This window comes from Pleuronectes platessa, chromosome 17 (genome assembly GCF_947347685.1).
Source record: "Pleuronectes platessa chromosome 17, fPlePla1.1, whole genome shotgun sequence".
Lineage (NCBI taxonomy): Eukaryota > Metazoa > Chordata > Actinopteri > Pleuronectiformes > Pleuronectidae > Pleuronectes > Pleuronectes platessa.
Genome location: NC_070642.1, coordinates 18,097,598 through 18,123,611, shown reverse-complemented (window position 1 = coordinate 18,123,611; position 26,014 = coordinate 18,097,598). Strand labels below are relative to the sequence as shown.

The following is a 26,014-nucleotide window of genomic DNA, read 5'->3' as shown; positions in this document are numbered from 1 at the left end:
GAGTTCAAGTCAAATTAACTTTTCTCAAATTTCTTTCATTTGAGGTAGTGTAAACGCGTTGTGTACGGCCAGAACTAATCCTTGTAAATACCTGGTTTTCTTTCAGTATAGTGGGAGGAAGCAGAAACCTGTCTTATACATAAACATTCAGCTAACGTTACCTGAGGATTGCCAGTAGGTGTGAATGGGAGTATGAAATCTTTGTATGTTGGCGATATGCTGGCAACTTATCCCAGGTGCACCCTGCCTATCACCCAATGTCAAATGGGATTGGCTCCAGCTCCCCCGGACCCCTCAGAGGACAAGCGGTGTAGATAACGGACGGATGGATGATGAGATAAGCTTCATATCAGATGCAGCCTCCAGGTGAGGGGGAGGTGGAAAAGGGAATTTAATGTAGCTGGAACTCTGAGACTAATTTAAACAGAGGGATTTACGGTCCATCGCTGCAGCAGCAACGTTAGGGAAGCTGGACCCATGAGCCCCGTCCTCCCCCACACTAAAGTCACTCATTGCTTATTAAAGCAGACACCCTCCTTTGTTGTGAGTCTGCAGAACAAGCATTTTGGGAGGCCACCTTTCTGAAATTAGAAATTACCCATGAGTGAAAGAGGTGGCGGATGATGCTCTGCCAAACACACTCCCACACTGTAAGTGCTCCCAGTTCAGTCGTCCTCTCCTAAGTCCTGCCAACCGTCCCATAGGAGAACAAGAGCTTCTGGCTCACCCTCACAGAGTCACTGCTTTAACGAAGGCAGCCTCCGCAGAAGGGCAATATTTCCTGCTACACTTTAATAAGACAGCCCTGTTTCATTAGAAATGGTCAAAAGAACACCACAAAAACACATGTGCATCGAGAAGTGACCCTGTGATACCTTTTTTAAATGGAACAGTGTTTGCTTTTAGCTTCTGGAAGCCGTTAATAAATGTTTCTCATATCAGGACGCCTCCTTAAATGCCAGATGATCATAAGTTAAGTCTGTTGTCTTTTAAATGTACAGAACTGACTGTCATGCATCACGTAGAGAATTCAAACTTTTATTTGATTTTCTTTTTAACATCCAAACAAGCAAAAAATCATCAAACTGAACTTAACTGAAAAGTGATGACTTGAACATACATCAGTGTGATAAGAGCTACTTAAATTGTGTATTTAGACTATTTAGTCCAGTCCATGTCCCATCCACTAACATTAGAGGAGGCTGGGTTTAATGAACTTTACTGCAGCAACCGGTGGATCGAGACACTTTGACTTCACCTTTGAGGAGCAGTCGTGTCGTGCATCTTTATTTAAAGTCTCAGATTTCCCACGATACAACACTCAGCCCCCTGCTGATACATTGATCCTCCTGAACAACACATCGGAACCTTTTCCTTTAAAATCTGTGTTTCTCTCGTCTTTGTCGTTGCTCACGATCTGGGACAGGACAGTATCTACTGACATGAGCGCATATCCACCTCGGCAAGACAGTAAGTAAGCATATTGCCTTGAATATTGATCTATTCCTTTAAGCTGCTGGACATCGATATCAGCCTTCAGCGATGACTTGATGGACAAAATGTCATCTTGTTAAAGCTGAAACCCGAACCTCCTCACTCAGAGCCGGATGCACCACCTCCCACAATCATCTTGTGTGTTCCATTAAAACAAGACACATAAATCACACGTAACCTGACATGTCCAGCTCAATCACAACCACCCTGTGTTTCTGGGGCCTCCCAGTCCCGCTGCACTGGGGGCAACTGATCCATAGTGGAGGGCAAGGGATTTGCATAAACGTGCAGTGGAGCTGCTGACTGCACCCGAAAAACGCTGACGGATGCTTTTAATTCCATTAAGCGAGCTCCTGTGTGAGGATAGAGTCGCAGCTGATGTATGGCACAGCGAGTGGCTCCTTTATGTCCTCAGCACAGCACCGGAATCTAACATGGTTGAGAGCTGTGGATGAGGATGACAGGCAGACAACCAATCAAAGCAAGAGGTGTCCCGGGTCACGGGGGTCAGCCGGGCAGATTACACCCCTCAAGGCCATTGACCACAGATTGGAACTGAGCTGAGTGGGTTGTCAGTTAAATGGCGTCATAGTCGTTAAACCAAGTGATTCTGGTTCGGCACCAAGGACGGCGTGATGTAAGCAATGCTGGAGCGATTACATGTGATATACGGCAGAAGGTCTTCAGAAGGAGTTAAAGAGAAGCTGACACTTTATTTTCATTTGTATTCTACGGAAGAATTTCAGTTCAAAGGCTGTAAATGAGCCCAAGTGGAAGATTTTTACTCGATGTAAATGAATCGAGACAACAGGCACATCCTCGTTCATCACTACTACCTTTACTCCTGCAATACTTTTACTTTGTACGTTGTTATTGTGGTGAGTGTGCAAGAAATGAGTGCAACCATTCGTTCCAACAGACAACTATATCAATGTTTTTCCAAAGTCACATTTTTTTAAACATTTTCTAAAGCCTTTATAAAGGATTTAGGGACAAATACATTTGACCTTATCTTATGTTATCTTGTCTATTGTATCGTATCTTATCATATCGTTTTTCATCGGCCCCTTGGCCTCAGTTTCTTTCTGTGTATTTACTGCAAGAATGACATTGACCTGCAGCCTCACGGGTCACATCCAGAAAATGATCAAAGCTTTACATCTGAATGGCCGATCATAAATAACCTTGATGCACTTTTCCGGTTTAACCTCTGCCGTGCTGGAGAGGAACCATCGATCTCCTCGTTTGTCTTCCAGACATTCAGTGACATTGATCCAGGGTTCTGCCTTTTGTCTCCGTCACTCTGCACCGCTCTTCTTTGCAAGGTCTTCATTTTCTGCTCCCTCTTGCTGACCTGTTTTACTGTGTCCACCGCAGAACTGGCTTTTCAGAGGGGACCTCATTACCAGACCTGGGGTATCCATGAACATTTGTGAAGACATTCATGGTCCCCAGAGGATGAATCCTACTGATGATGGTGACCCTTGACTCGTCCTCTAGAGCCACCGTGAGATGTTGCAACAACAGCTGGGTTCACAGAGTCTGGACCTTCATGGTCCCCAGAGGATGAATCATGATAACTCATTAACTGATTCACTGGCTTTAATTGTTGCAGGTTATATCAGGTTAAATGTTTAATCTGGTTTATGAACCACTACCTGCAAAGCCAATGACATTTCCATCAACCTCAGCTTGTTTAACTAAAGTATACCTCCTGTACATCAGCATGTTGAGATCTTTAGTGTTTAACTCAAAGTACTGCAGCCACTAAAGACAGCCTCATGACACAGCTACTGACTCCAGCAATGTACAACTAAGAATACCAACTGTGTATATGGTTGCATGGTAACTGTAAGAGTACATCTAATAGTAAGGTAATCATTACTTAAGCCCCTTCATAATATAATAATAAACTTGATTTGTAAAGCACTTCTCTTAACAAAGTGACAAAGTGCTTCACAAGGGGATAAAACAAAATAAAAACTTTTTTCTCAGAGATGGTTAAAGCCATGATTGAATCCACATCAAAAGGTAAAGTCAGGTGATTTCCTTCTGTCCTCGTCCTGGCGCATGAAGCCTCTTGTGGACACATCACAGCAGCAGCAGCAGGAGGACTAAATGAGAGCTGTCAGAGACCAGCTTGTCAGTGACGAGTGGGAGACAGAAACAGGGCCATGTCGTCCTCCGTGATCTCATCTCCTGGGGGCAACAAGCCACACTCCTCTCTGCTGAGCACATATCTAAATGTTGTTATGCAATGAGTTATGCCACCATTGATCAACCTCACAGTTCACCACACTGCATCAGAAGATGGGTTCCCCGGCCCTTAATCTGGAGATGACCGGCATGTAGGGGCCTGTGTTGCATATTAAATCAGACCTATGAGGAGAGGTATTAATTTACCCTGCTTAGTGGATACAGACGAGGCTGTTCAAAGCAGGATTTTATCACTGAAAGGGTAAAATGACAAATGGATTTTGATAGAATCCATTAACAAATTCAACCAGGTGAATCTAAAACCATCTCGACAAGGATTCCATCTTTCCACAAAGCACCATCAAACTGACCCTTTACCGCCCCCTGCTGGCTCAAAAATTGCAATGTGAGGGAAAAAAGAGACACACTTTCACAACAGTAGTGATTTTAATAAACTTTTCAATTCACAAGTCATATTGCAGATGACATGATTAGTTTTTATATTACCAAAGATCATTGAAAAATGCATCATTATAAATACATGGCGACATCTCATATATACTTTTTTTTTGTACAGAATCATTTCAAAAAGGTCCCTTAGTTGTGAAAGCAAGTGAACAACTAACCTGAGACCTGATGGGAATCTGAAGAACTACACTTTCCAAAGAGAAAAGATTTTTAAATATGGGATCTAATTATATTTAAAAGGGTCATGGCTATAAAGTGAAACATATATATTTTTTTGATCTTGTCGTTTGTATTGCTAAAGAGACACCCTGATTATCTGATGAAGTCCTCTCAATGAAAAAGTTACAATATTTTCGACGTATATTCAATTAAATAATTGATATAAAAAAGGCAATTTTGGCAAAAAAGCAGAAGCGTACAGTATAAGTGCATTTACAAAAAAATAAACTTTCTCTGAATATTTAAAAGATACAAATGCGAAGGGTTGGAGTGTGACCGCCTGGTTAACGGTGTAAAGCTGAATAATGGTCAAAGAGATGACGGAGTGAGAAGATGAACAGGAAGACGTGAGAAGCTCTTGCTCTCCATGGCTGTGTAGTTTTTTTTTTTTTTATTCCTCCCTTTTCTGATTCAATTGCCCTCTTTCCCCTCCATTTACCAATCATCAATCTCCTCATTGAGTTTTATTCCTTAGCGCCAATCCTCATCATCGTCATCCTCTCTTTCCGATGACTCTTCATGGCTGCTGACCTGCTCGGTCACTCCATTCCCATTTCCCCCCTGATTGGCAGCCGCCGCCGTCGACGCTGCTGCCGCTGCCGCCACCTTCCTGGCTCGAGCTTCAGCCGCCGCCTGCTCCTCTTCCTCTTTCAGACGCAGCGCCGCCGCCTTCTTCTCCTGCTCGGCGTGACTCTTCATGTGGGCGCTTCGACTCTTCACCTTATTAAACACCCTGGAGTACGAAGAAAAAATGATGCAACGTTACACACAATAGCAGGTGTGTACATTTAATAAATTGATCGAAATCGTTCTTTAAACCTTGTGAAACTCTTCAGCCCTATTATGTGCTTTTCCCAGCATGCACCTGGCTTCCAACCAGTTCGCTAACCATTCATGAGAAGATTCTGTGAATAAATCGGTTTGATACTTGCCACATCGGTGTGGCCTGAGTCATTAAAGCAAACACAAGTCATCAAGTTCTTTGCCCTTACTCCAATAAAACTGCAGCTCAAGCAATATTTAATTTATGAGGTTGATACAGAGAAAGATAATTAAGAGTCTAAAAACTGCTCTAAATACACCCTGCAGTTTATTGCAGGTTTTATTAGTCTGTCAATCAGTGCCCATTATTTCACAATTTTATGACCTTATAACTTCATTATCTGCATTTCTTCACATGACTGCTGAATTCACAACATCCTGCTTGTTCTGTAATCTTGTTATTGACCCACATGAACAACAACCAACGCACTGAGTAGACACTGCGGCTGCAACTCTCACAAACACTATTGAGACGACAACACTGCAAAGCAGGCGAGCGTTCAGCTAGTGCTGATTGCAAAACCCACACTTGAAATCCTGAATACAAACATCATATACCTGCCACACTTCTTGCACGGGAACACTGCGTCCGGATCCTGCGGTGGCTTTGCCGGGGCTCTGGGCTTCTTTGCCACAGGGTCGGCCCGAGGCCTGGGATGTGCCGCCGGGCGATGAGCCTCCTTATTCACAGCGACTGGCTCTTTGATCACCAGCATTGTTCCCGCCTGGAGCACCAGACAAGTATAAAGAAGTTTTGTAGTTTCTATATCAAAGTTTCGATGGAAGTTCTTCTCCTGGTGTTGATTAAACCACTGAAAACGCCCTCTGTGATTCTTTCTAACATTTTATTGACCAAACATCAATGATCACTATTTACAGACCCAACATGCAGCGAAATACTTACATAGTCATGAGCCTGTAGTGACTGAGCAACGCTCGCCTGATGGTCTCTCTCAGTAATCTGGTCATAAGACAGATCCTTCTTGTCGTCCCCACCCGTCTCTCCAAGAGCCAGTTTGGACTGATGGGAGCCCTGTGATGAAGACGTTCTTTTAACCAGTAACCAGTAACCAGTACGTGGTGCGGTACATTTTAGCCACTTTAACTCTGTCCTACCTTGATGTCCACCACAGCCTCTGCCTGTTTCTCCCCTGGCGAGTCTGGAGGCCCGAAGGTTAAAATACTATTCCGTCCGATCTTCACCTGCTTCTTGTACGTGTAGTAGAACTCTACACACTGAGCCACAGTCTTAGTCTGCACCTTTAAACCAGCGCAACAAAAAACACAGACACACACACACACACACAGATTAATGTTAGTATTCTGATGTTCAATGCACCGTCAATGTTTATATGTAAAAGGTTCATCTGCAGCACTACGGTGTATAAATTAAGAGCAGCGGTAGTCTCGTGGTATCGATACTGAAGTAAAGACCACATTTCCCACAAATCAACTTACTTCCTGACTCAAAGAGGATGTGGCAATGCTACTTGAATCTTCTATTTTGTAATTTTTTTCTGCTCGTTCTAGCTCAGTTTGTGTTGAAAGAGGAGCTGGCAGCTTCCTGTTTGTAAACTTGCACATTTTCCAACACTAACTGTCACATGCTTTAAAATGCAGTCAAGGTCCGATAATGACTAAGTTCTAATGATGTTTGTTTTAATTAATTAAACCAATGCCTCAAAATGAGTGTCATAGCATTTACGGACACAACACAGGGCAGATTTAATTAAAGTCAAATGTATTTTTAGATTTATTCGGGTTGATTTGTGCTTGTTTATGCTGCAGGGGAGAAATTAACGAGCATACCAGTTTCTGCACCAGAAAGAAGTCCTTCCTGTAGGCAGAGATGCCCTTATTGAAGTAGCGCTTCTCTTCTGCCGTCCAGCTGTCAGAGCCTGCGAGTTCATTCAGAGGCAGTAACATTTTATGTGTTCTTACACGAATGAGTGAACATTTAGAGAGTAATTTAAAAAAAATCATAAAGAACAAGAGAGGAAGAGGAAGAGATGAGGGTAATGTGGGAATCTGTTAGAGTAGATAAAAGTGGTTTAGATTTAAAAGACTTAATTTTCCTGTAGAATTTAAACTCGCCTGAGTAGTGATAACCAGCCAGGGTATGGCCTCTGGGAAAAACAGGGTCCTGAAGCATCAAACGTCCCAATGTTTCCTGCAAACAAGCATCAGAGAGGGAAACACATGAAACCAAATCTAACTTTAAAAAATAACAAAAACATGTGAATTTACACCAATATTTAATGTTTTTTGATCAAATTCTGCTGCTATCGTTCGTTTTAATTTGTTTCATTTTGATCGTTATCAGTGCAAACTGAATTTCTTCAAGTCGACCGAGAATGTGAGTCACTATACTTACAAGAAAATCCCCTCCACATTCATGTAAACAGTGTAAAACCAGCTCCTGATTGGTTCCTCCCCCTGTGAGCACACTGGAACAAGCCATGTTCATCAAATCAACCACTGGGAAAAAAGAAAAGAAAAGAAAAGAGGCGTGTCGTGAGAAAACAGCTCAGGAAGAATCCATAACCTTGAAGGCTCACTGTGCTGAGTTGTGTTTTCAGAAGGCACATCATCAGAACCCCCTCACAGCCATCATGTGTGTTGTTCTCAGAATCTCTTGACCCTGTGCTGCCCTCTGGTGGATGTTTTTTTTATCTCTTTAAATGAGTCTCAACAGTCAGTATGACATGAGATACTTACTGCTCTCCTGGTCGCCATGTTTCAGGTTAGAGTTTTCCACAGGGACCCAAACCAAGTCGGCCTTGAGCTGGTCAAACTGGGAGGAAAGTTGATCCTGCAGATCAGGAATATCTGCCTGGTACTGCTGTCCGATGTTGATGCGCCTGGATAATAATAATAAAAAAAGCACAGTTATGGAGATCAGAGCTGAGAGCTTTTGGGACAAATATTGAAAGACCTCAGAAGCCTGTTTCGATGTTGGAGGTTGTACTCACGGTTCCAGGCTAACTGGTGTGACATCAGTGATCATGGGCAGGACAGGGGGAGTAATATCTGAACTAGCTGAAAAATGCAAATAAAAGAAACTTTAAAACATTATCCGATAAAGTCTCTAGTGGATTTTACGAGAGGGTCAACAACCACGACTCACCAGAGCGCAACAGGCTGCGCGTCGCAGTCTTGGGCGTTGGCGGCAGAGGCAGGATCTGGTTGCTGACGGCGATGCTGGTCATCAAGGTGGAGAAGTAGAGTCCAGAGCCCTCGCGCACAGGAGAGAGGATGGGTGGAGGCGTGTAGGGGGGCAGTATGAGGGGGTGGTCTGGCATACGGACCGGGGAGCGCAGGTTGCTCTGGTAGGAGGAGATGCTGGAGTAGATGGATGGAGCGATGAAGGTGGATGGTTTGGGAGGAGGGATGATGAGAGGCTCCGGGCGAGGGCGACGCTTGAATTTGGATTTTCCATCCGCATCCGGCCCTGGATCGTTCTCTCCATCCTGGATAGAAGATGGAACATGTTACTTTAACTTGTTGATAGCAGAGTCGACAGGAATCCGTGGACCCAACCTGCCTCGTGTTGACAGGTCAGGATGGAGGAGGAGGGGTAACAGAGTTCAGAATGTTTTCCTGGCTCTTAATAACGACCAATATTCTTATAAACAATAAACATTGTTGCTGATCATGTGCACCACGTCACCAGATGAGAACTTAGTAGAACACATTTAGGATGTGGTGAAAGAGATTAAAAGAAAGAATATGTGCAGAAACAGCGGTTTGAAGAACTGAGGGTGTGAAGCGAGGCCCTGCTCAGTGAATGCATGGTGTTCCTAATAAAGTGCTCGATGCATGTGACCCTCTTTGCTGAGCAGATATCACCGAGCTTTCACTGGTCTTTACCTCAACCACACACACGATCACGTTTGTCCTCGGATGTTTTTCTTTCCATGACGGTATCGGATCGAATGATGTCAAACTGTTGAATCAGGCTTCATTGTGAACGTTCACACCCACTTTATAACAGAGCTAATCCACTCCCTTCATGGCTGCTTCAGGTTTCAGCACCTTCTAATTCTACTAGAATGTCACTTGGTAGAGCGCATACCTCCACTGGACCCAACCGGCGGCTTAAATTCAATCAAGCTGCCCCAGATTTGATACACTTGATATGAGTCACTATATGAGTCAGTGCCGGGGTTTTATTTTAAATCAAGATTCAAAAAAAGTTTTGAAATTCTTGGCCCATGTCCAACCCTTCCACCACGTTTCAATAACTTCACTTGTAGCCTTGAGTCCCTACGATAAAAGAGCTGGTACCACTTATCACAAACAATGATCTAGCTGCGTGTGACAATCAAAGCAAAGCAGATCTCGTCTCCTCACCGAACTAACCTGGCCAAGACTCTCAGACATGGAGTTCCTGAGCGATCGCCGGCGAGCCACGATGACGGAGGGGATGCGGTCGGACAGCGCCGCGGTCGGACGCTCGCCCTGGCCGAGTCGACCCTGAGCCCAGAGGCCCAGAGGATCCATCGGACTCCTGTGCACCGGCACAGACACGGGGATGACCAGGGGCACCATGGTGGCCTGTCTGACGGAGGAACCATCTTCCTGTGGAGGCAGGAAGAAGAAAGAAGGCGATGTGAGAGAGAGAGGGAGAGAGAGAGCATGACAGGATATTTTGGGAGAAAAGGAAAAGGGGTTGCGATGTGAAAAGAGGACGAGAGGGCTCTACACCTACAACGCTCATCTTCATCCTCATCAAAGATGTTGCTCATTAACTTTCTGTCGTTGAACTAATCAATCAATCAATTGTTACAGAGTCTTAACTGCATGAGTCAGATTCTCCAGCAGACTTCACTCTATTGTAATATTGATTTTCACTCACAGAGCTCAAAAAGCCGGAATTCTGCAGAAGCCTGTCAGAAGTCACACCCTTCTCTGTAACATAAACAAACCCTTGTCGTTTTATTTCCTTCAACTTTCTTCTCGGAAATGCACATGTGCAGCAATCCTAACATCTATTATTGGCAAAGAGAGATATAAGTCAGTTTTATGATTCACTCTCCAGGCAAAGTCACCAGAGGAACCGGAGTGAGGACATGTGAATCTCATCTGCTTCACCAGAAAAGAGCCAACCTCAACCGCAATACAACAGTGCAGGGTTTGTGAGCAGCGATATTAAACCTGTTCGGGGTGTGTTGGGGAGTTGCAGTCGTGCAGGTTGACAGCTCGGCCCCTCCCTGGCTCTGCTGAATGACTGGGAAACAGCCTGCAGGAATGTGGAGGTGTGCAGACATGCAGCTCCTCTGATTGTACATCCAGCCTTCGCCCTCTGCACTAAAGCCTACAACAAGCCTGGTTAACCCCTTGAGGACAGAGCTCTGAGAAAATGGATCTAGCTTTTTGTTTACTGTGTTTAACTGAGCTGCTAAAGAAAAAATTGAGACGCCGGCTCCAGTGGGTGCGCCACTCAGAATGTAAACAATATAAATCCTGAGGAACAGGGTTAAAGGTGTCGCCTCCCTCACAGCGATAAAATGAGGACAATCCTCAAAATCTAGAAAGCAGGATGTTCAATAATAGTTTTTCAGGTTGCACTAGTATTTGTCGCCGCCTGCTACGGCTGAGGTTCCACGGAATCGAGTAAACAGACCCAATAAGAGGATTTTGTAAACCACGGGGGAAGTTCTGCATAGAAACAGGGTTCTTCCTCTTTGTGCAGCTGACTGAAGCAAACGCTCAATTGCTTTGATTACCATGAATAAAAAAGGAAATACAGTGTCAGTGAGTGATTGTTTAACCTTGACCATTTTTTGCCTTTCCGAAGCCGTCTGTGCAAGAGTCTCCAGGTTGATCTCCTTCGACGCCCTCCTCCTCCGGCGGGTGATCTGGATGACGCCTCCTGTGGCCACCTGGCTCTCCCCTCCTCTCTTTTCGCCCGCCACTCCGTTCTGGGACGCTGAAGGTTCTTTGGAGCCCTGAGGCCAGATGTTCGTCGGAGGGGGACCCAGTGGGGACTGTCCTTCTCTGGAAAGGCGACGCGAGCGCCGTGGGGCCGCCGGGTGTGAGTCTGAGGCCTCTTCAGGATCTGCGGGGCCCTTTTCGGGACCAGGTTCAGATACGGCTGATGAGTCACAGGTTTGAGTCTGTGGCTCCACTGAGCCGACCTCCTCCTTTTTAGATGCAACCTCAGGAGGACAGGGTTCAGGAGACTGATAGCCTACAAAGTTTTGGGTCAGTGGCTGTTTTGGTTGCACCTGCAGTTGTGTTGTTGCATCTTGCTGTGGCACATTTTGCTGCAGCTGCTGCTGTTGTTGCATTTGCTGCATTTGCTGCTGTCGCCCCTGAAGCTGATGCTGCTGATGATACTGCTGCATGTGCTGCAGTTGTTGCTGTTGCTGTTGCATTTGATGATGTTGGATATGGTGATGCTGGTGTTGCTGCAGATGTTGCTGCTGCTGCATCTGAAGTTGATGCTGTTGCTGCAACTGCTGCTGCTGTTGTTGCTGCTGCTGCTGGTGATGATGATGCATTTTTTGCTGCTGCATCTGGTGAAGCAGTTGTTGTTGAGTTTTCTGTTGCTCTCCGTAGGCCAGGCTCGGCATGGCCTTGTTCCCTGGAAAAACTGAGTAATAGCCAGAGGAGAACTGCTGCTTGCTGGGTCGAAATGTCGACTGGAAGGGCTGCAGCATGGACCCCTGCAAAGCGTGAGGCGGCACGTGGGGCTGACCCTGGAGCTCCGCACCTTTGTGGCCATGTTGGTATGCTTGCAGCTGCGCCTGTTGCATCGCAGCCACAGCGTGCTGCTCCCACTCGAGCCCCCTCCCCTGAGCTGGTGCCTGGTTGGCATCTCTATAAGCCTCGGCGGGTGCGGGCACTTGATTCTCTCCACCCACTGGCAGAGTTACACCTTCGTGGACTCCTTTGTGGAACGCCATCTGACCCCTGACGTTCACCCCACCCATGTAGGGACCAAAGTTCTGCCCCCAGGCTGGAACGGGGGCTTCCTGAGACCAGCCGGGGGCCTGTATGGAGTCCTGGTGTGTCCACTTTACTGGAGCAGCCTGCTGGTAGTGTGGTAAACTTGGGGGCCCTTTATCGGGGTTATAAACAGCAGAGCTGCTCGCAGAGTCACTGTGGCTCGACTCTAGAGTGGGAGGTCCCATACCATAGTAAACCTCCCCTGAATGCTGCACTGACTCCTTCATGGCTGCAGCCTGATGCTTGCCACTCTTGTCCGTGTTGATTTGAGGCGGGAGACTCATACTAATGTTCTAATGAACAAAAATGTCACCGCTCTCCGTCTTTAATTGGGTGTGCAAATCTGAAGTTATCGCCTCTGTAGTGTGTTGTCTCGGCCTGCAGTCGAGAAATGTTTCGTTTAGTTGTGTACACAGAGGTATTTTGGAGGAAATATAAATCCCAGAGGAAAGTGCAGGGTGGGGAACATGCAACCGTCCTTCTTGTAGAATCAAATCTGAGGTTTGTTGTCCATTCTTCTCATCCTCTCCAGGCTGCCAGACCTTATGAGAGAAAGGAGGGGTTAGACACTTTTATGTTTCTTCCTCTGAGCACAAGCACAAAGTTTGCAGTCTACTTTCAGCAAAGAGGAAACCGAGGCCTACACAAGCAAATAGCCCAGATAGAAAAGTGAAGAGTGGATCTGTAAAAGTGAGCAGAAGCAGAAGAGGGAGAATACAGAATATATATATATAAAGACATTTAGGTCCATGTGCATGCAAAGGGAGAGTTATAAACTGCAGTTACTAAGCAGCCAAAGGCTACAAGGAGGCGCTTGCGGTTCAGCTGCCATTTGGCATAACAAGAAATACAGGAAACGAAGGGGCTCGTGCAGACACCCGGGCGATGGCCACTGACGTTTTATCAAAAAAAGAATAAACAAGGAGCTCGACATGAACCCAGTGTGTGTACCTCATCAATGGTGCACGGAGCTCCAGCTCCATGGAGCTGCTTTGGTTCCGATCAAAGTCGACTGCGTGCAGCCCCGCGGAGGGATCGTGCGCAGCGAGTGTCATAACTCTGACAACTTTCCCTCGAGTTTCTCTGCGCACAAATATGGCGAACAGGCGGGTTTAGATTCGAGAATAGCAGGAAAGAGCTGCTGCGAAGTCCACGCACGCAGGAGAGACGCGTGAACGGCTACGACGTCGCGCGGCGTGTGCGTAAAACCGTGCAGCTCCGGGAAAACATGTCCACAACTTTTTTCCGCGAGTGAACCGCACATGAGACGTGGGTGGTGCGGAAACCCTGCCCCGCACCGCACCGCACAGGCGTTTCCGCTGATTTCAACACTGCACGGCCGAGCCCCCGCAGGCGGCTCCACGGGCTCCGCTAGTATCCGTCCATCCGTAGCTTGAGAAAAAAAAAGTGCGCAAACAAACACCCAGAGGAAAAGTTATGCGTCCCCCAAAACGCGCCGCCTCACCCCGAAAAAACAGCGCAACTCACATCCTGTTGTCCAATCCCGTCGTCTGACCACTCCCATCGCCGTGTCCGTGTACGTTTGTTTTCGCTGTCATGGCTGCCCCGGAAAAGCGGAGTCTGGCCTCGTCACACGGAAACAGTGTCCACACAGGGCCGGAGCCACGACTTCAGAGATCCAGCAGCCCCCCCCCCCCCCCCCACAGCATTACATTACCCAAGACTTTCAAACTTTATTAGATGATCTATATTTGTCCTTGTTTAATTATATTACACTGATGTCATAAAGAAGTTTATTCAGATATGTAAAGTCATATGATACAGTTTACACATTACTTTTACTTTATTAATCAGACTAAATGTAAAATCATTGTATTTGCACATTCTCATCTATGACATCGGTAGTAGTTCAAGCAAGTTTATTAAAAAAACAATTTATACATTAAACTTTTATAATAATTTATACAACTTTCACCTACTTAACACATATTTCCTCCTATCAACTACCATAACCTTTTTTCATAATTGATATTTTTTCCTGTGATATATGATAGATGAGACAAGATGGCATGAGATGGTATGTGCTCATACTGATTGTTTGGATATGATTCTGAAACCAGATATAAACAAGGAAATGTTCTTTTAAAATTCACTGAATCGATTGTATTTGTGTCAATATAGAAATGTATCTTTATATAACTTTCTGGTTTTGAATAAAAGTTTAAACTTGTGGTCAAGAATGAACCTCAATTCTTAGTTTTAATAAGTGTAAGTCATTTATTATTATTTATTACTTTAAAAAATAAGATGTGATTTGTGGTGGATGGGGGGACTGGAGCACACCCTAGATACAAGGGACTTTAATTGCATGGTAATAATGCTTTCTTTAAACGTTCTATCAAAACAAAAATACTTATGATTTCATGTTCCAGAGTGGCATAGTTGTAGGCCTACAAGGTTTGAAGAACAAAAATACAATATATGGGTTTATTTGACAACATTCTGTGTATTTTCACTGTAGCCTATGTGAAGGGCAATTACGATTAATTATGATAATGAGAAGTTACTGAAGTAACTCACGCAAAGTCTATTTGCGTGTGTTTTCTGGATTTGCAGTGCATTGCGTTCTCTCAGCCACTGCATTATACAGACTTCCTCTCAGCGTCCCAACTGGACTGGGCGTGGGGGGGTGCAGCAGCAGAGGCCTTTGCTACGCCCCTGCTGCATTATCGATCAACAGGGATGATCGCGATGAGCGTCGATCAAAGACACGAGGATAGTGATGATGCAACACACGTATGACCCACACACATGTGCTCTGAGCAGGTTCGGTCAGAGCTGTGACGTCACCGCCCGCTGCTGGACTTTGCGGGACTTTCCCCCTGCTGTGACGTCACCGCCAGCAGTCAGCACACACACACACACACACTGGGGCATCGCTCCGCATCCTTCAGAGGGGGCTAACGGGGGCTAATCTGCAGCTAACCTTCAGCGATGGTCCGTCACCTCCCCCGCCTCCAGTGACCGAGCTGCCCCGGCGAGCATGGGCGCAGTCTGGATCGCACCCGCTGACTGCGACCACACCGAAGCGAGGTGAGGAGGCTGGAGGGGGGGCTGCCTCGTAAACATGCTAGTTAGCTTGTGTACAGGACCACCTCCGGAGCCGAGCGCGGCCACACAGATGAGATTAGCCTCGCGGCGACTAATCCTCTCAAGCCGCCGGTTATTATCCAGTTATGACCCGTGTGATGATCGCCGCGCTGGTCCCGGTGCTGCCATGGCTCCGCGGGCACAACACAACACAAAGCCTAGCTAGCCGCTGTGTTGTGTCCTGACCACCGGCTAGCATCGGTTAGCATCTCCTCGGAGGTGTGGCTAACCTTTAAATGCTACACACACACACACACACACACACACATGTTTCTGTGTTATCTCTAACAATCAATGGTCCCTCTTTCCATCAGCTGCTGTGTTTACTTGACCACCAGCTAGCATTGCTTAGCTTCTCCTCTGAGGTTTGGCTAACCTTTAAATGCTACCCCGCCCCATCAATGAATGCCTCCTGTTTTAATGAGCTGCAGTGCAACAGAAATGGAGAAAGTGTGAATGCAAATCTGCCTCCCCTTGATTTCAGCGAGGGGCTTGATCCACTGATGCCAGGAGCAGGCTGCAGGTGAGAGCTCTCAGGATGAGTGGGGCTGCAGAGCACGCTGACATCCTGTCAGTGGCAGACGTGGTCAGAGACAGATGGAAAGTGGTGAGTGGCCATTCAAAAAATAATCGTAGTTAAATCACAGTTTCCTCTAAATCTGAGCCTTTTGGGGCCAAAGCAACAACAATGGACAATCTCTTCTCCCCACCAGACGAGGAAGATAGGTGGAGGGGGGTTCGGGGAGATCTACGAGGTGCTCGATCAGCTGAGCCAGGCCACGGTGGCCTTGAAGGTGGAGTCGGCTCAGCAGCCCAAACAGGTGCTGAAGATGGAGGTGGCCGTGCTGAAGAAGCTGCAGGGTGAGTGGTGCCGTCGACTTCCACCTCCTGATACACTTGGTTCGGTTACAATCCTCGAAAAAGCATTAGAGAGGAGGCATTTATATTTGTTCCTGCCCTCCATGAGTAGTGTTTGATTACAAGGTGTTACTGTGTCTGTCAGCAGACATTATACAAGTGTAAACTAAAAGCAGGATTGCTGTGTCAGCGGATTCTGCTGCAGGAGGCTCTTCAGTCCTTTTTGTGCGGTTTCCGTCAGCACAATCGGAACATTAGTGCGGGCTGCAGTAGCTAGAGGAAACTCGTCAACTCATTCTGTGTCAATTTTAGGAAAAAACATAAATCCAATATTTGTATTCATTTGATACCTGAATTTTCCACCACTTATCTGGTTAAATATCCTTTTTCCCAAATTATTGTTATATGCAGCTGTAAATTACCTAGAAAAACGTGACATTAATGCAAATAAATTAATGTTATTAATGAGTAATTGCAGGATGTTATTGTCTGTACTGGTTTTCCATCATTCTTTGAACAAAAGGACCATGTAAATTGCTGTGTTATAGGTGTTAGGTTTGTATTAAAAAGTCTTCAATAACATTTTTGGGACACTGCAGAAACTCTGAATTAAATACGCGCCATTTACTGCAAGTAGTGATCGTCTAGTAATGCTAAAATGTCGAATCAGCAGTTTTATTATTTCTCATTATTACCCATTTATTACAGTCAATGATACTAATTAAAAACAGGATATGAAATTTGTATAAATATATCTATACTTAATATTTGTGTCTGTAACAGTCACAATTGTAGGTGCAGAGAATGTGCATTTATGGGGATTAGAGGCTTCACAAGGCCAGTAGTAGTAGGGATCAACTTATCTACTTATTTTATATTGACATGTATATATATACATTTCTTTGACAGGCAAAGACCACGTGTGTCGCTTCGTTGGCTGTGGCAGAAATGATCGCTTCAACTATGTGGTGATGGAACTTCAGGTACGTTTTTTCATCGGGGAAATGCTGGTTGAGTATTTCATTTGCGTCTGATACCGTATGACCCATCATGCAACACTTGATTTCCTGTGTAAAGGGGAGGAACCTGGCAGATCTACGCAGAACCATGAGCCGCGGCACCTTTTCTGTCTCCACCACCTTGAGACTCGGCAAGCAGATTCTAGAGGCCATCGAGAGCATCCATTCTGTCGGCTTCCTGCACCGGGACATTAAACCAGTGAGTAGACCTGAAACATTTGGTGGTTTGTAAATGTGTTGCCGTTGTGCGTTCGCTGATTGTTTGTGTTTATCGCTGTCCAGTCTAACTTTGCTATGGGAAGACTAGCCAGCACCTGCAGATGCTGCTACATGCTTGACTTTGGTTTGGCCCGTCAGTTCACCAACTCCAGCCAGGAAGTCCGTCCAGTAAGTACTGTGTGCCAGCTTCCTGAAAGCATTGTTTTATCTTCTTCCATTACCTATCCTCAGAAAATGGGACATCAATATTTATGGAGCTTAAATGGAAAGCTTCAGACTCCTCTATATACTGACATAACAATTTAAATAAAGTTCTAGATTAGTGTTTGACCACAGAATATTTATGAAAGTTTACTCTTAGTTCACAAGGAGGTATTTAAATTGAAAGTAGACGTCAATCAAATTTACATTTCACACCATATTCAAATTACAGATATGCAGTGAGTGCCACGTGACCTCAGTGACCTTGATGTGACACAAACATGCAAACTCCCCATCAGTGAGGATTGTTATTTGTGTTTCACGCTCTCTTTTTGATTCTACCTCACCTTTCAGCCTCGTCCTGTGGCAGGATTTCGAGGAACTGTGCGATATGCATCAATCAATGCTCATAAGAATAAGGTGAGCACAGACCTAAGACCTAAGATTATCACAGCAGTCTGGTTTTCCATTCAATTTGGATTTACTCTCTTCCTTACCCTCTTGTGTCCGAATCTGCAGGAAATGGGTCGGCATGATGACCTGTGGTCCCTCTTCTACATGCTGGTTGAATTCATGGTCGGTCAGCTTCCATGGAGGAAAATCAAAGACAAGGTATGTGCCTCTATGATGCTACATGCTCTGTAGATGTTTAGTTACAGCATGTGTGCGTGTATGAACAGAATTTTTTATTTCCCCTCTGCTCCCAGGAACAAGTAGGAAACCTTAAAGAGACGTATGACAACCGACTCATGCTTAAGCACCTTCCCTCAGAGTTCACTGCTTTCCTGGATCATATCTTGACCTTGGACTATTTCACTAAGCCCGACTATCAGGTAAGCAAATTCTTGCAGGTGCTAAGTTGCATACACTCTTTATTCCTCTCCAGCCGTCAAATGCTGAGCCCTGTGGTTTTCTGTTTTTGTTTGCGACAGCTTCTGACGTCAATTTTTGACAGCGCTATGAAGAGCCACAGCGTGCTGGAGAATGACCCTTACGACTGGGAGAAATGTGATTCAGGGGATATGCTGTCCATCACTGGCACAGCAACCACCGCTCAGCAGCTCACTCGTCTAACACCAGCGTACATGGGGTACTTGCAGCTGAAGAAAACTATTTTATATTGTTTTTTCAATTGCATTATATTTATTAACTTCACATACTGCAGGATGCGTTTTTTAATATATATCTGCAGCTTTTTTTTTAGAACAGAAATCTGCACAGTCAGAGAAATCACTGCTCTATATTGTGCTGTGAAAAACCAGCAGGGTGACCTTCTCTCTCCTCCACAGCATGGCCAATGCCTCAGTGCTGCCAGGCGAGCTGCAGCGGGAGAACACAGAGGATGTCCTGCTAGGGGAACGCCTCAGTGATGCTGACAACTGTCCCCCCATCCCCACACCGACCACCCCTGGTGCAGACGTATGGGAGGAGATGGACCGGAACCTAAACCATAAACATGCCCAGCAGATCATCAGGAAGGTCAGGGCAATGTACTTTACTTTAACATTAGGAGGACTGGTCCTACCCCAAGTGTAATCACTATATAAATCTAAATTCAAGGCTCTGTTCACCTTGCAAAGAGATATGATAATTGCTTAGATCCAATTAATCTATGTCCTTGACTACAAATGTTCTAGCAGCTTATCCACTGTCACCTATTTTCTTCAGGGGGTGAGTGAGGACGAACACAGTCAGAACCAGGGGAACCAGAGTCCCAACACCGGTTCTGTACAGAGTTCTCCTCGACGGGTACGATCGGAGACCATGTTCCTGGAACGAGCGGCACCGCTTCTACGGAGGATAAGACACAGTCAGAGCTTGGCGTTCGAAAAGAGGCTCGCACCGGAACCCAAGCCCACCATTGAACGCTTCCTCGAGGCCTAGTAAGTACTCGAGACACATCGAATTACAAAAATACAGACAAAACATACAGAGTCTCACAGTAATGCCTATAATGTCTTCTTTCAGCCTCGGCAAGAAGCGACCGTCCCTTTCTCAGGTTGGAGAAAAATCTATCCCTGAGCAGCCACACGGGCAGCAGACGCCCTCCTGCAACGAGGCACACTCTGGCACAGGGACCCCTGACCCAGAGGAGTGCGCAGCGAGCAGTGGCTTTGTGGCCGTGAACCTCAGTCCTGTGCCCCAGGAGGGAGACTCTCAGGAGTGGGTGATGCTGGAGCTGGAGCAAGGCAGTGGAAGCAGACCTTCAGCAGAAGCCCCGCATGAGGAGAAGACCGCAGAGACTAAGAACCAGGATGGCCAGTCCGCTGCAGTCCCGACCAGCCCCGTCATGTCTCAGATGGGCATGCCTGGCACATGGCTACTGGGCCACAGGAGGCTGCCAGGCATGCTGGGACAAATGCCCTCAGTCATCATGGGAAGACCTCAGATGGACCAGGTAGGACTGATGAAGAGTTTTGTTTTACAATCACCTGAGAGCAAATAAAATAAATATTTTGGACATATATTTTGACACAATCTGAAGCACTAACAGTGGAGCTTTTGACCTTATTACAGGGTCTGGATACCTCTTCTGTAATATTCAATAGATTTTCTGTCACACCTCAGAAAACCCTTGTGTCAAGTTCTTTATATCCCTGTTAGAGGTAATATCAGATTATAATTTCTTCAGCAACCCTTAAACAATCATCAAACTCTTCTCAGTCCTCCAGCTGTGGGCCCCAGTCGCCTGTACAGGAGAGGAGGGATGCAATACCGATGGAGGCTCCATCCAGTAAATCGGACAGAATTCCAGAGGAAATTTTAAATGATGGAGGGAGATTGGAGTTAGCTCCAGTGCCAAGCCCAGCCAAAAGCCCTGCAGCTCATCTGACCAACGACAGAGACCCAGAGAGTGACTCTGGTCTGCCCGATCGCTCCTCAGAGCCCAATCAGCAGCCCCAAGCTGACACTATAGGGGGCGCTATGGAGAGCACCGTCACAGTTTCCTCCTCGCCACCCCCAGCTTTGCTCAGGCAAAGAGACTCGCCCTTGTCGCCAAAACTGAGCCGGATCCCGGTACGAGACCCCAGCGCCCCCCTGGACTCTGCTAGCAGGGACCTCAACATGGAGAGGCGTCATCGCTGGAGCAGCCCCGTCCCCGGCTCCCCAACCCACTCCCCCTCTCCATCTCTGTCCTGCGACAACCTGCCCTGCGCTCTGCTCAGAGACAGGCTCTGGTCAGAGCGAGGCTCAAGGTCCGACTATGGAGGAGAAGACCCCCTCTCTCTGTCCTCCTCATCAGGGAGTAAAAGTAAGATCCCACGGCCGGTGAGCGCCACCTTCATACCCGAGCTGCTCACGAGCAGATTCCTGCCTCGGCCGCCTCCTGGAAAACCACCCATCCGTCCGTGTACGGACAACAGGTAAGAGCTGTGCACTGGCAAGGGGCTTTTAGGATAATACAGATCTTTGCGCAGTAGTTGATAAAAGGACATTTATTTTTCTCATTTGATTGATGATAAATATGGCGACTTGCAGCATGTAGAAAACAGACCCTACCAGTTAAAGTATACAATTATAGTGAAGTATTTAAATAATCTAAATACACTGAATGGCCTATGCTAAACTGGAAATATAGCAGAAGAGCTTGGAGGTTGAATCGTTTCACAGCTTTATAATCAATGTGCCTTGTGCTCTTGTCTCCAGAAGGCGTAGGCTAAGAGTGCGAGCCAGCAGCACCAGTGATGCAGACTTCCTCGCCAGCTTGACCCAACTGATGCAGGACCGCAGCGGGATGCTCTTTAGCCCTCCCCCCCGCCCTCGCAGCTCCTCCTCCTCCTTGCAGCGCTCTCTAAGCTCCTCCCCCTCCCGCCAGGAACTCCGCGAGGGCGGAGCGCTGCAGGGGCGCAGCCGCTCTCCCTCCAGCTTGTCTGGATCCCCTCCTCCTCGGCACCTGCAAGACGGGTCCAGCGGGCAGCCTCCGTGGAACCTCGGCGCCAGGGGGGGAAGGCGTCTGATCCTCGAGAGCAAAGGTTCTGGGAAAGTGAATCGATGACTGTGTTTCACTCAAAAAGACTGATCGCGAATCGTGCAGCTGTAGCGAGAGGCTGTGTCACATCCAGTTACTGAGAGCATGTGTAAATACAGTATTTACTCAAGAGGAATGTACTGTATGTAATGTAAAATGTATGATAAATTGTATTTATTTATTTATTCATCTATTGGTAGTATCTCTTAAAATACAACGATGTTGCTTGATACCTGCAGATGAAAGAAAAAGATGAAGAAAAGCTTGAGATTGCCAACTCTTACCTCTCATCTCACACTTCCTCTCTGAACACTCCTTATAGGCCTAATACGAGACCAAAAACATGTTGAATACTCGAGGGATGTAAAAAATGATGCTAACTGTATATATGTACCATTACAAACACTCATAGAAACTGTATACTCACGGCAAGAACACTAATAGTAAAGTAAAACAAGATCAGCGATTAATGAAGATGATCAGGGCATGCTGTCCCATATCGACCTCACTCCTGTAAAACCGATTGGTTATAATATTTAACAATGAATTTGCTCATTCTGGCATATCACAGTGTTGTAGTGTGCTTTTACTTTGCTAGAAAATGTTTGTCATGCAGAAGACATTGGAATTATAGAATGTAAATGTAAGCGCACACATACTTAAGTATTGTAAAAGTGCATGGGCATCACGGCAATTTTTTTTTTTATTCATTTGTACAATCGGTTAAATCATATGTATTTTTATTGAACCGCTTCTGAACAAAATGCAAAATTTTATTATAGACCAGCAGCAGCAAAGTGCATTTTAATTTCCCACGGACACGACAAGAGACAAAAGCTGATTAAAAAAGGAACATTTTCATCATGTCTGGCGATTGTTGCATTTTATTTGTTATCCCAATTTTAAAAAGGGACTTTGACAAAAATTCTAGATCTCAAAGTCTCATTTCCTGCTTTCACATGTAGACTTTATTAGGATTTAAGTTTTACTTCACCATAATGTACTTCCTGTTTCTTCACTCAGCCAAAGTTGAATCTAGATGTGCAAATATGTTTGGTCTCTTGAGATTTCTGCCACAACTGAGTGGAATTTGGTTTGTGGCCCTCAGCACTGGAAGCCAATGTTTCTAAACTGCAGCAGGAGCATTAATATCCAGAAACAGCTACTCTAGATAACCCATGTGTATGTCTGCGTTATCTCTAGAATGAGTGTATACAGAAGAGAGAAAAAGCATTGTCCCAAACTAAAACACTGACGAGGCAATTTTTAGCTCAGCGACATGCCCCAAGAGCAGTGGAGAGAGAGTGCTGAAGATCTGGTGACTGAGTCGAGAGAGGGGGGAGGGGGCTGCAGGGCCAGGGGAGGGTCCCAGATGACAACCGCCATGAAACCAGAGTGAAATGAAGACTGCTCCACCTGTTGTGGTCACTGAGGTTTAAAATGTGAAGGGAGCTAATGTCTAACCAGCAGTTTAGCAGCAGTAAATGGCATTAAGAGCTCATCTGGACACTGAAGCTCAAGAGGGATAAACTCTAAATCAGTTAGGGGCTTTCTTGCATTGACTCTAATGAAACTGGAGTAACTGAATGAATACTAATTGAGATGTCCAGTATGGCAGATTTAGGTTGTTTAAGTACTTTGACTGCTGTACAGGAAACAGAAACTACAACAAATGACCAGATGTCGACAACAACCAGCAACTCAGCACAAATACTCTCACAAACCCGTCTCTCAGTCGAATCACACAATGAAATGTGGAAATGCGTAGTAAATGTTTTTTAGACTCATCATTTGAAAGTAGAGGCCAAACATTTGTTCTTGACCTTGAGGGGAGATTGTTTTTGTCAGTTGTCGTTTCCACAGTCGAGAACGAGCTTGAAATGAAAACATCTGGACTCAAACACTGTAGCTCAACATAATCAAAACATTGTGAGCCGGACTACTCTGGGACAAAGGTCTTTGTCTAAATTAATACAAGCACACGATTATACTTTTGTTTTAAAAGATCCTGAAATGTTGACTTTGCATTATTTTATCATTCTGACTTTGTGACATAAGATATTTTGAGTTAGGAAGAAGTAAGATACAAAGGGTTTTGATGGCTGAATAAAAAGTTTTATTTACAATTTATAATCAGTTAACATACAGAATATTAGTTTGTCATAAAAAGCTGTATTCCCTGTTCTAACGTTATAAGAATACAGCTAGTTTCTTAATATTATGTAACGAACATGCATTGAATTTTGAAATGGCATGATGAAATACTTGGAACCCTGAAGCAAGGAGCCGGCAGTGAGTCCACGTCAGTGTGAGTTGATCTAAAAAGGGGCCGAAGGGATGCAGGTTTGGTTCTAGAAGAGCGGAGCGGACTGTCGGGGGTCATCTGGCAACACACTGATGGAGTCCTCTGCCTTTCCACACAGCATGCACAACATGGTGTACTCCTGCACAACACAATACACACTTTATGTACAGAGGAAAGGATTCTAATATTAGCAGGATTGAGAGTCTGAATAAGACACTGCCATGGAAACAGCATTCTCTGATTACCTTAAGAAGCAATAATCAAATCAATGTGAAGTATTCGGATCTTAATCTCATTATGTAGACGTGTAAGTTGTTACATGTCAACAGGAACAGAAATGGAATGTTCTATTAGCAACTAATGTCAATATCATAATCAAAATAATGTTGGAATATTAGTGTCCATGTAAACAAAGCAACTGTAAACAAGTAGCCATGAATTCTGTTGTCTTATGTTCAATGTCAGGTCTGAAAACAAGCATCTAACATCAGAATCTGTTTAGTTATGGTGAATAAACCAGACAACATCTCTCACCTGATATTCATCAACGACAGAGAAAGTGTATTCGTGTCGGGCGACGACGTGATCGCAGTTTTTACAAACATCTGGAAGCACAAATGAACACGAGTCAAACACATGTGAAAGATGCAGTGAAGGTGGAGACATGATTATCAAACTCTCGTCTAGTTTCACTTTGGATATAAATCTGTGTAGACACTTTTTACATGATTGTTGCACTTCTCCTTTCAAAACTGCTGCTGTGCCAACCTCTGCTTCTCTATAATGAATTTCCACAAGATTTTCGAAAACTGACACCACAGGACAATTTGATTCATAACGGGCCTAGAAGAAAAGAGACTAACGGTCATATGTGACGATCTCCTCTCCATCCTCCTCCGCTGTGGTTTTGTTGCTGATCAGCACAAAGTCCCTCTGGTGGCAGCTGGCACAGCACAGGTAGTTCATCAGGTAGGAGCCATTCTCCAGACAGGTGTTTCCCTGAGCAGGAAATCATACGCACTTTAGTTTGAAGCAGAAATAACAGACACACGCCTGTTTCAACAGTTTGGACACACAATGACACTCGTGAAAGTTGGAGTTACTGCAGAACGGCTTTGTCACTGTAGCTGGGTGTTCCTAATAAACTGCCAACATGTGGATCAACTTCCACTTTCAAAGACAAAGCAGTATTGATATGATAACGTTTATTTTACAGAATAAAACAATGCAGAAAATATTTTTTTTCATGTTTACGTACAATTATTAAACAATTATCCAATCTAAAGTTAAACTGCAATTTAGATATCGATAGATACATCTTTCTATAGAGATATGGATATCGATCTATCCACCCTCTCTGTCTCTCCATCTATCCTCTCTTTTTCTATCTATATATCCTCTCTATCTTGCTATCTGTCTCTCTCTCTCTCTCTCTCTCTCTCTCTCTCTCTCTATCTATCATCTATATATCCTCTCTCTCTCTTTCTATCCATCTATCTATCCTTTCTCTCTCTCTCCATCTATCTATCTTTATATCTATCCTCTTTCTCTCTATCCATCCATCTATCCTCTCTCTCTCTATATATATATATATCCTCTCTATATTTATCCTCTCTCTCTCTATCAATCATCTCTCTATCTAACTATCCCCTCTATCTCCCTATCCATCCATACCCTCTCTCTTTCTATCTATCACCTCTCTCTTAATCCATCCATACCCCTCTCTCTCTCTTTCTATCTATCGATCAATCTCTCCTCTCTCTCTATCCCCTTCTATCTATCATCTCTCTCTTAATCTATCTATCTAGATTAACGGAGTGACATATCAATACACGATCTGTAGAAGAGGAGAGCAGGAAATACACCACAAGTCAAATGTTCGCCTGAACTTAAAACCTATTTAGCTCGTGTGGTTGATCGAAGGCATCATAGATGTTGACGCATCAGGGACTAAGGAGCTTGGTAAAGTTGATCAAAGTAGAACTCACCCTGTCCGGGTATTCTTTGTGCAAGCATCCGTTACACATCTTCACTTTGCACTTTATTTCCAACGTAAATAAACGATGAGCAGCAGCAGAGAAATCGTAAACATCTACTTCCGCACTGACGTTCCCCGCTGGTTATTAGATCTGCACAACATCCGCGCCGCTAAATCATCTCGTCATTGTGTTCTGTAGA

General features: G+C 45.1%; 3 protein-coding genes across 7 annotated transcripts; 1 reads left to right on the top strand and 2 right to left on the bottom strand.

The window, feature by feature from the left end:
• Window positions 1–4,118: 4,118 nt before the first annotated feature.
• mideasa (mitotic deacetylase associated SANT domain protein a) lies at window positions 4,119–13,781 on the bottom strand. Of its 5 annotated transcripts, none has more exons than XM_053445259.1 (13): window positions 13,642–13,781; window positions 10,974–12,695; window positions 9,553–9,780; window positions 8,327–8,669; window positions 8,172–8,238; window positions 7,918–8,060; window positions 7,574–7,677; window positions 7,294–7,369; window positions 7,009–7,097; window positions 6,316–6,459; window positions 6,104–6,232; window positions 5,758–5,924; window positions 4,119–5,110 (listed from the first exon to the last, which is right to left on the bottom strand). In XM_053445259.1, the coding sequence occupies exons 2-13, from the start codon at window positions 12,435–12,437 to the stop codon at window positions 4,849–4,851; spliced, it is 3,216 nt and encodes a 1,071-aa protein (XP_053301234.1). In that variant the 5' UTR covers window positions 12,438–12,695; window positions 13,642–13,781; the 3' UTR covers window positions 4,119–4,848. The 5 variants fall into 5 exon arrangements, with proteins under 5 accessions (XP_053301234.1, XP_053301238.1, XP_053301237.1 ...); XM_053445263.1 differs by having other exon boundaries at window positions 9,562–9,780; XM_053445262.1 differs by having other exon boundaries at window positions 10,980–12,695.
• A 1,138-nt stretch (window positions 13,782–14,919) lies between these two features.
• ttbk2b (tau tubulin kinase 2b) lies at window positions 14,920–22,395 on the top strand. The gene is made up of 15 exons (XM_053445924.1): window positions 14,920–15,207; window positions 15,749–15,871; window positions 15,978–16,125; window positions 17,032–17,105; window positions 17,200–17,340; window positions 17,424–17,528; window positions 17,916–17,981; window positions 18,081–18,173; window positions 18,269–18,394; window positions 18,494–18,651; window positions 18,851–19,040; window positions 19,230–19,444; window positions 19,530–19,959; window positions 20,226–20,926; window positions 21,210–22,395. Exons 2-15 carry the CDS (start codon window positions 15,803–15,805, stop codon window positions 21,556–21,558), a joined length of 2,865 nt encoding a protein of 954 aa, XP_053301899.1. The 5' UTR covers window positions 14,920–15,207; window positions 15,749–15,802; the 3' UTR covers window positions 21,559–22,395.
• Window positions 22,396–23,624: 1,229 nt separating this feature from the next.
• Window positions 23,625–25,983, bottom strand: churc1 (churchill domain containing 1). Its single transcript, XM_053445928.1, has 4 exons — window positions 25,825–25,983; window positions 24,700–24,835; window positions 24,371–24,441; window positions 23,625–23,975 (listed from the first exon to the last, which is right to left on the bottom strand). The coding sequence occupies exons 1-4, from the start codon at window positions 25,861–25,863 to the stop codon at window positions 23,883–23,885; spliced, it is 339 nt and encodes a 112-aa protein (XP_053301903.1). The 5' UTR covers window positions 25,864–25,983; the 3' UTR covers window positions 23,625–23,882.
• Between the last annotated feature and the right edge of the window lie 31 nt (window positions 25,984–26,014).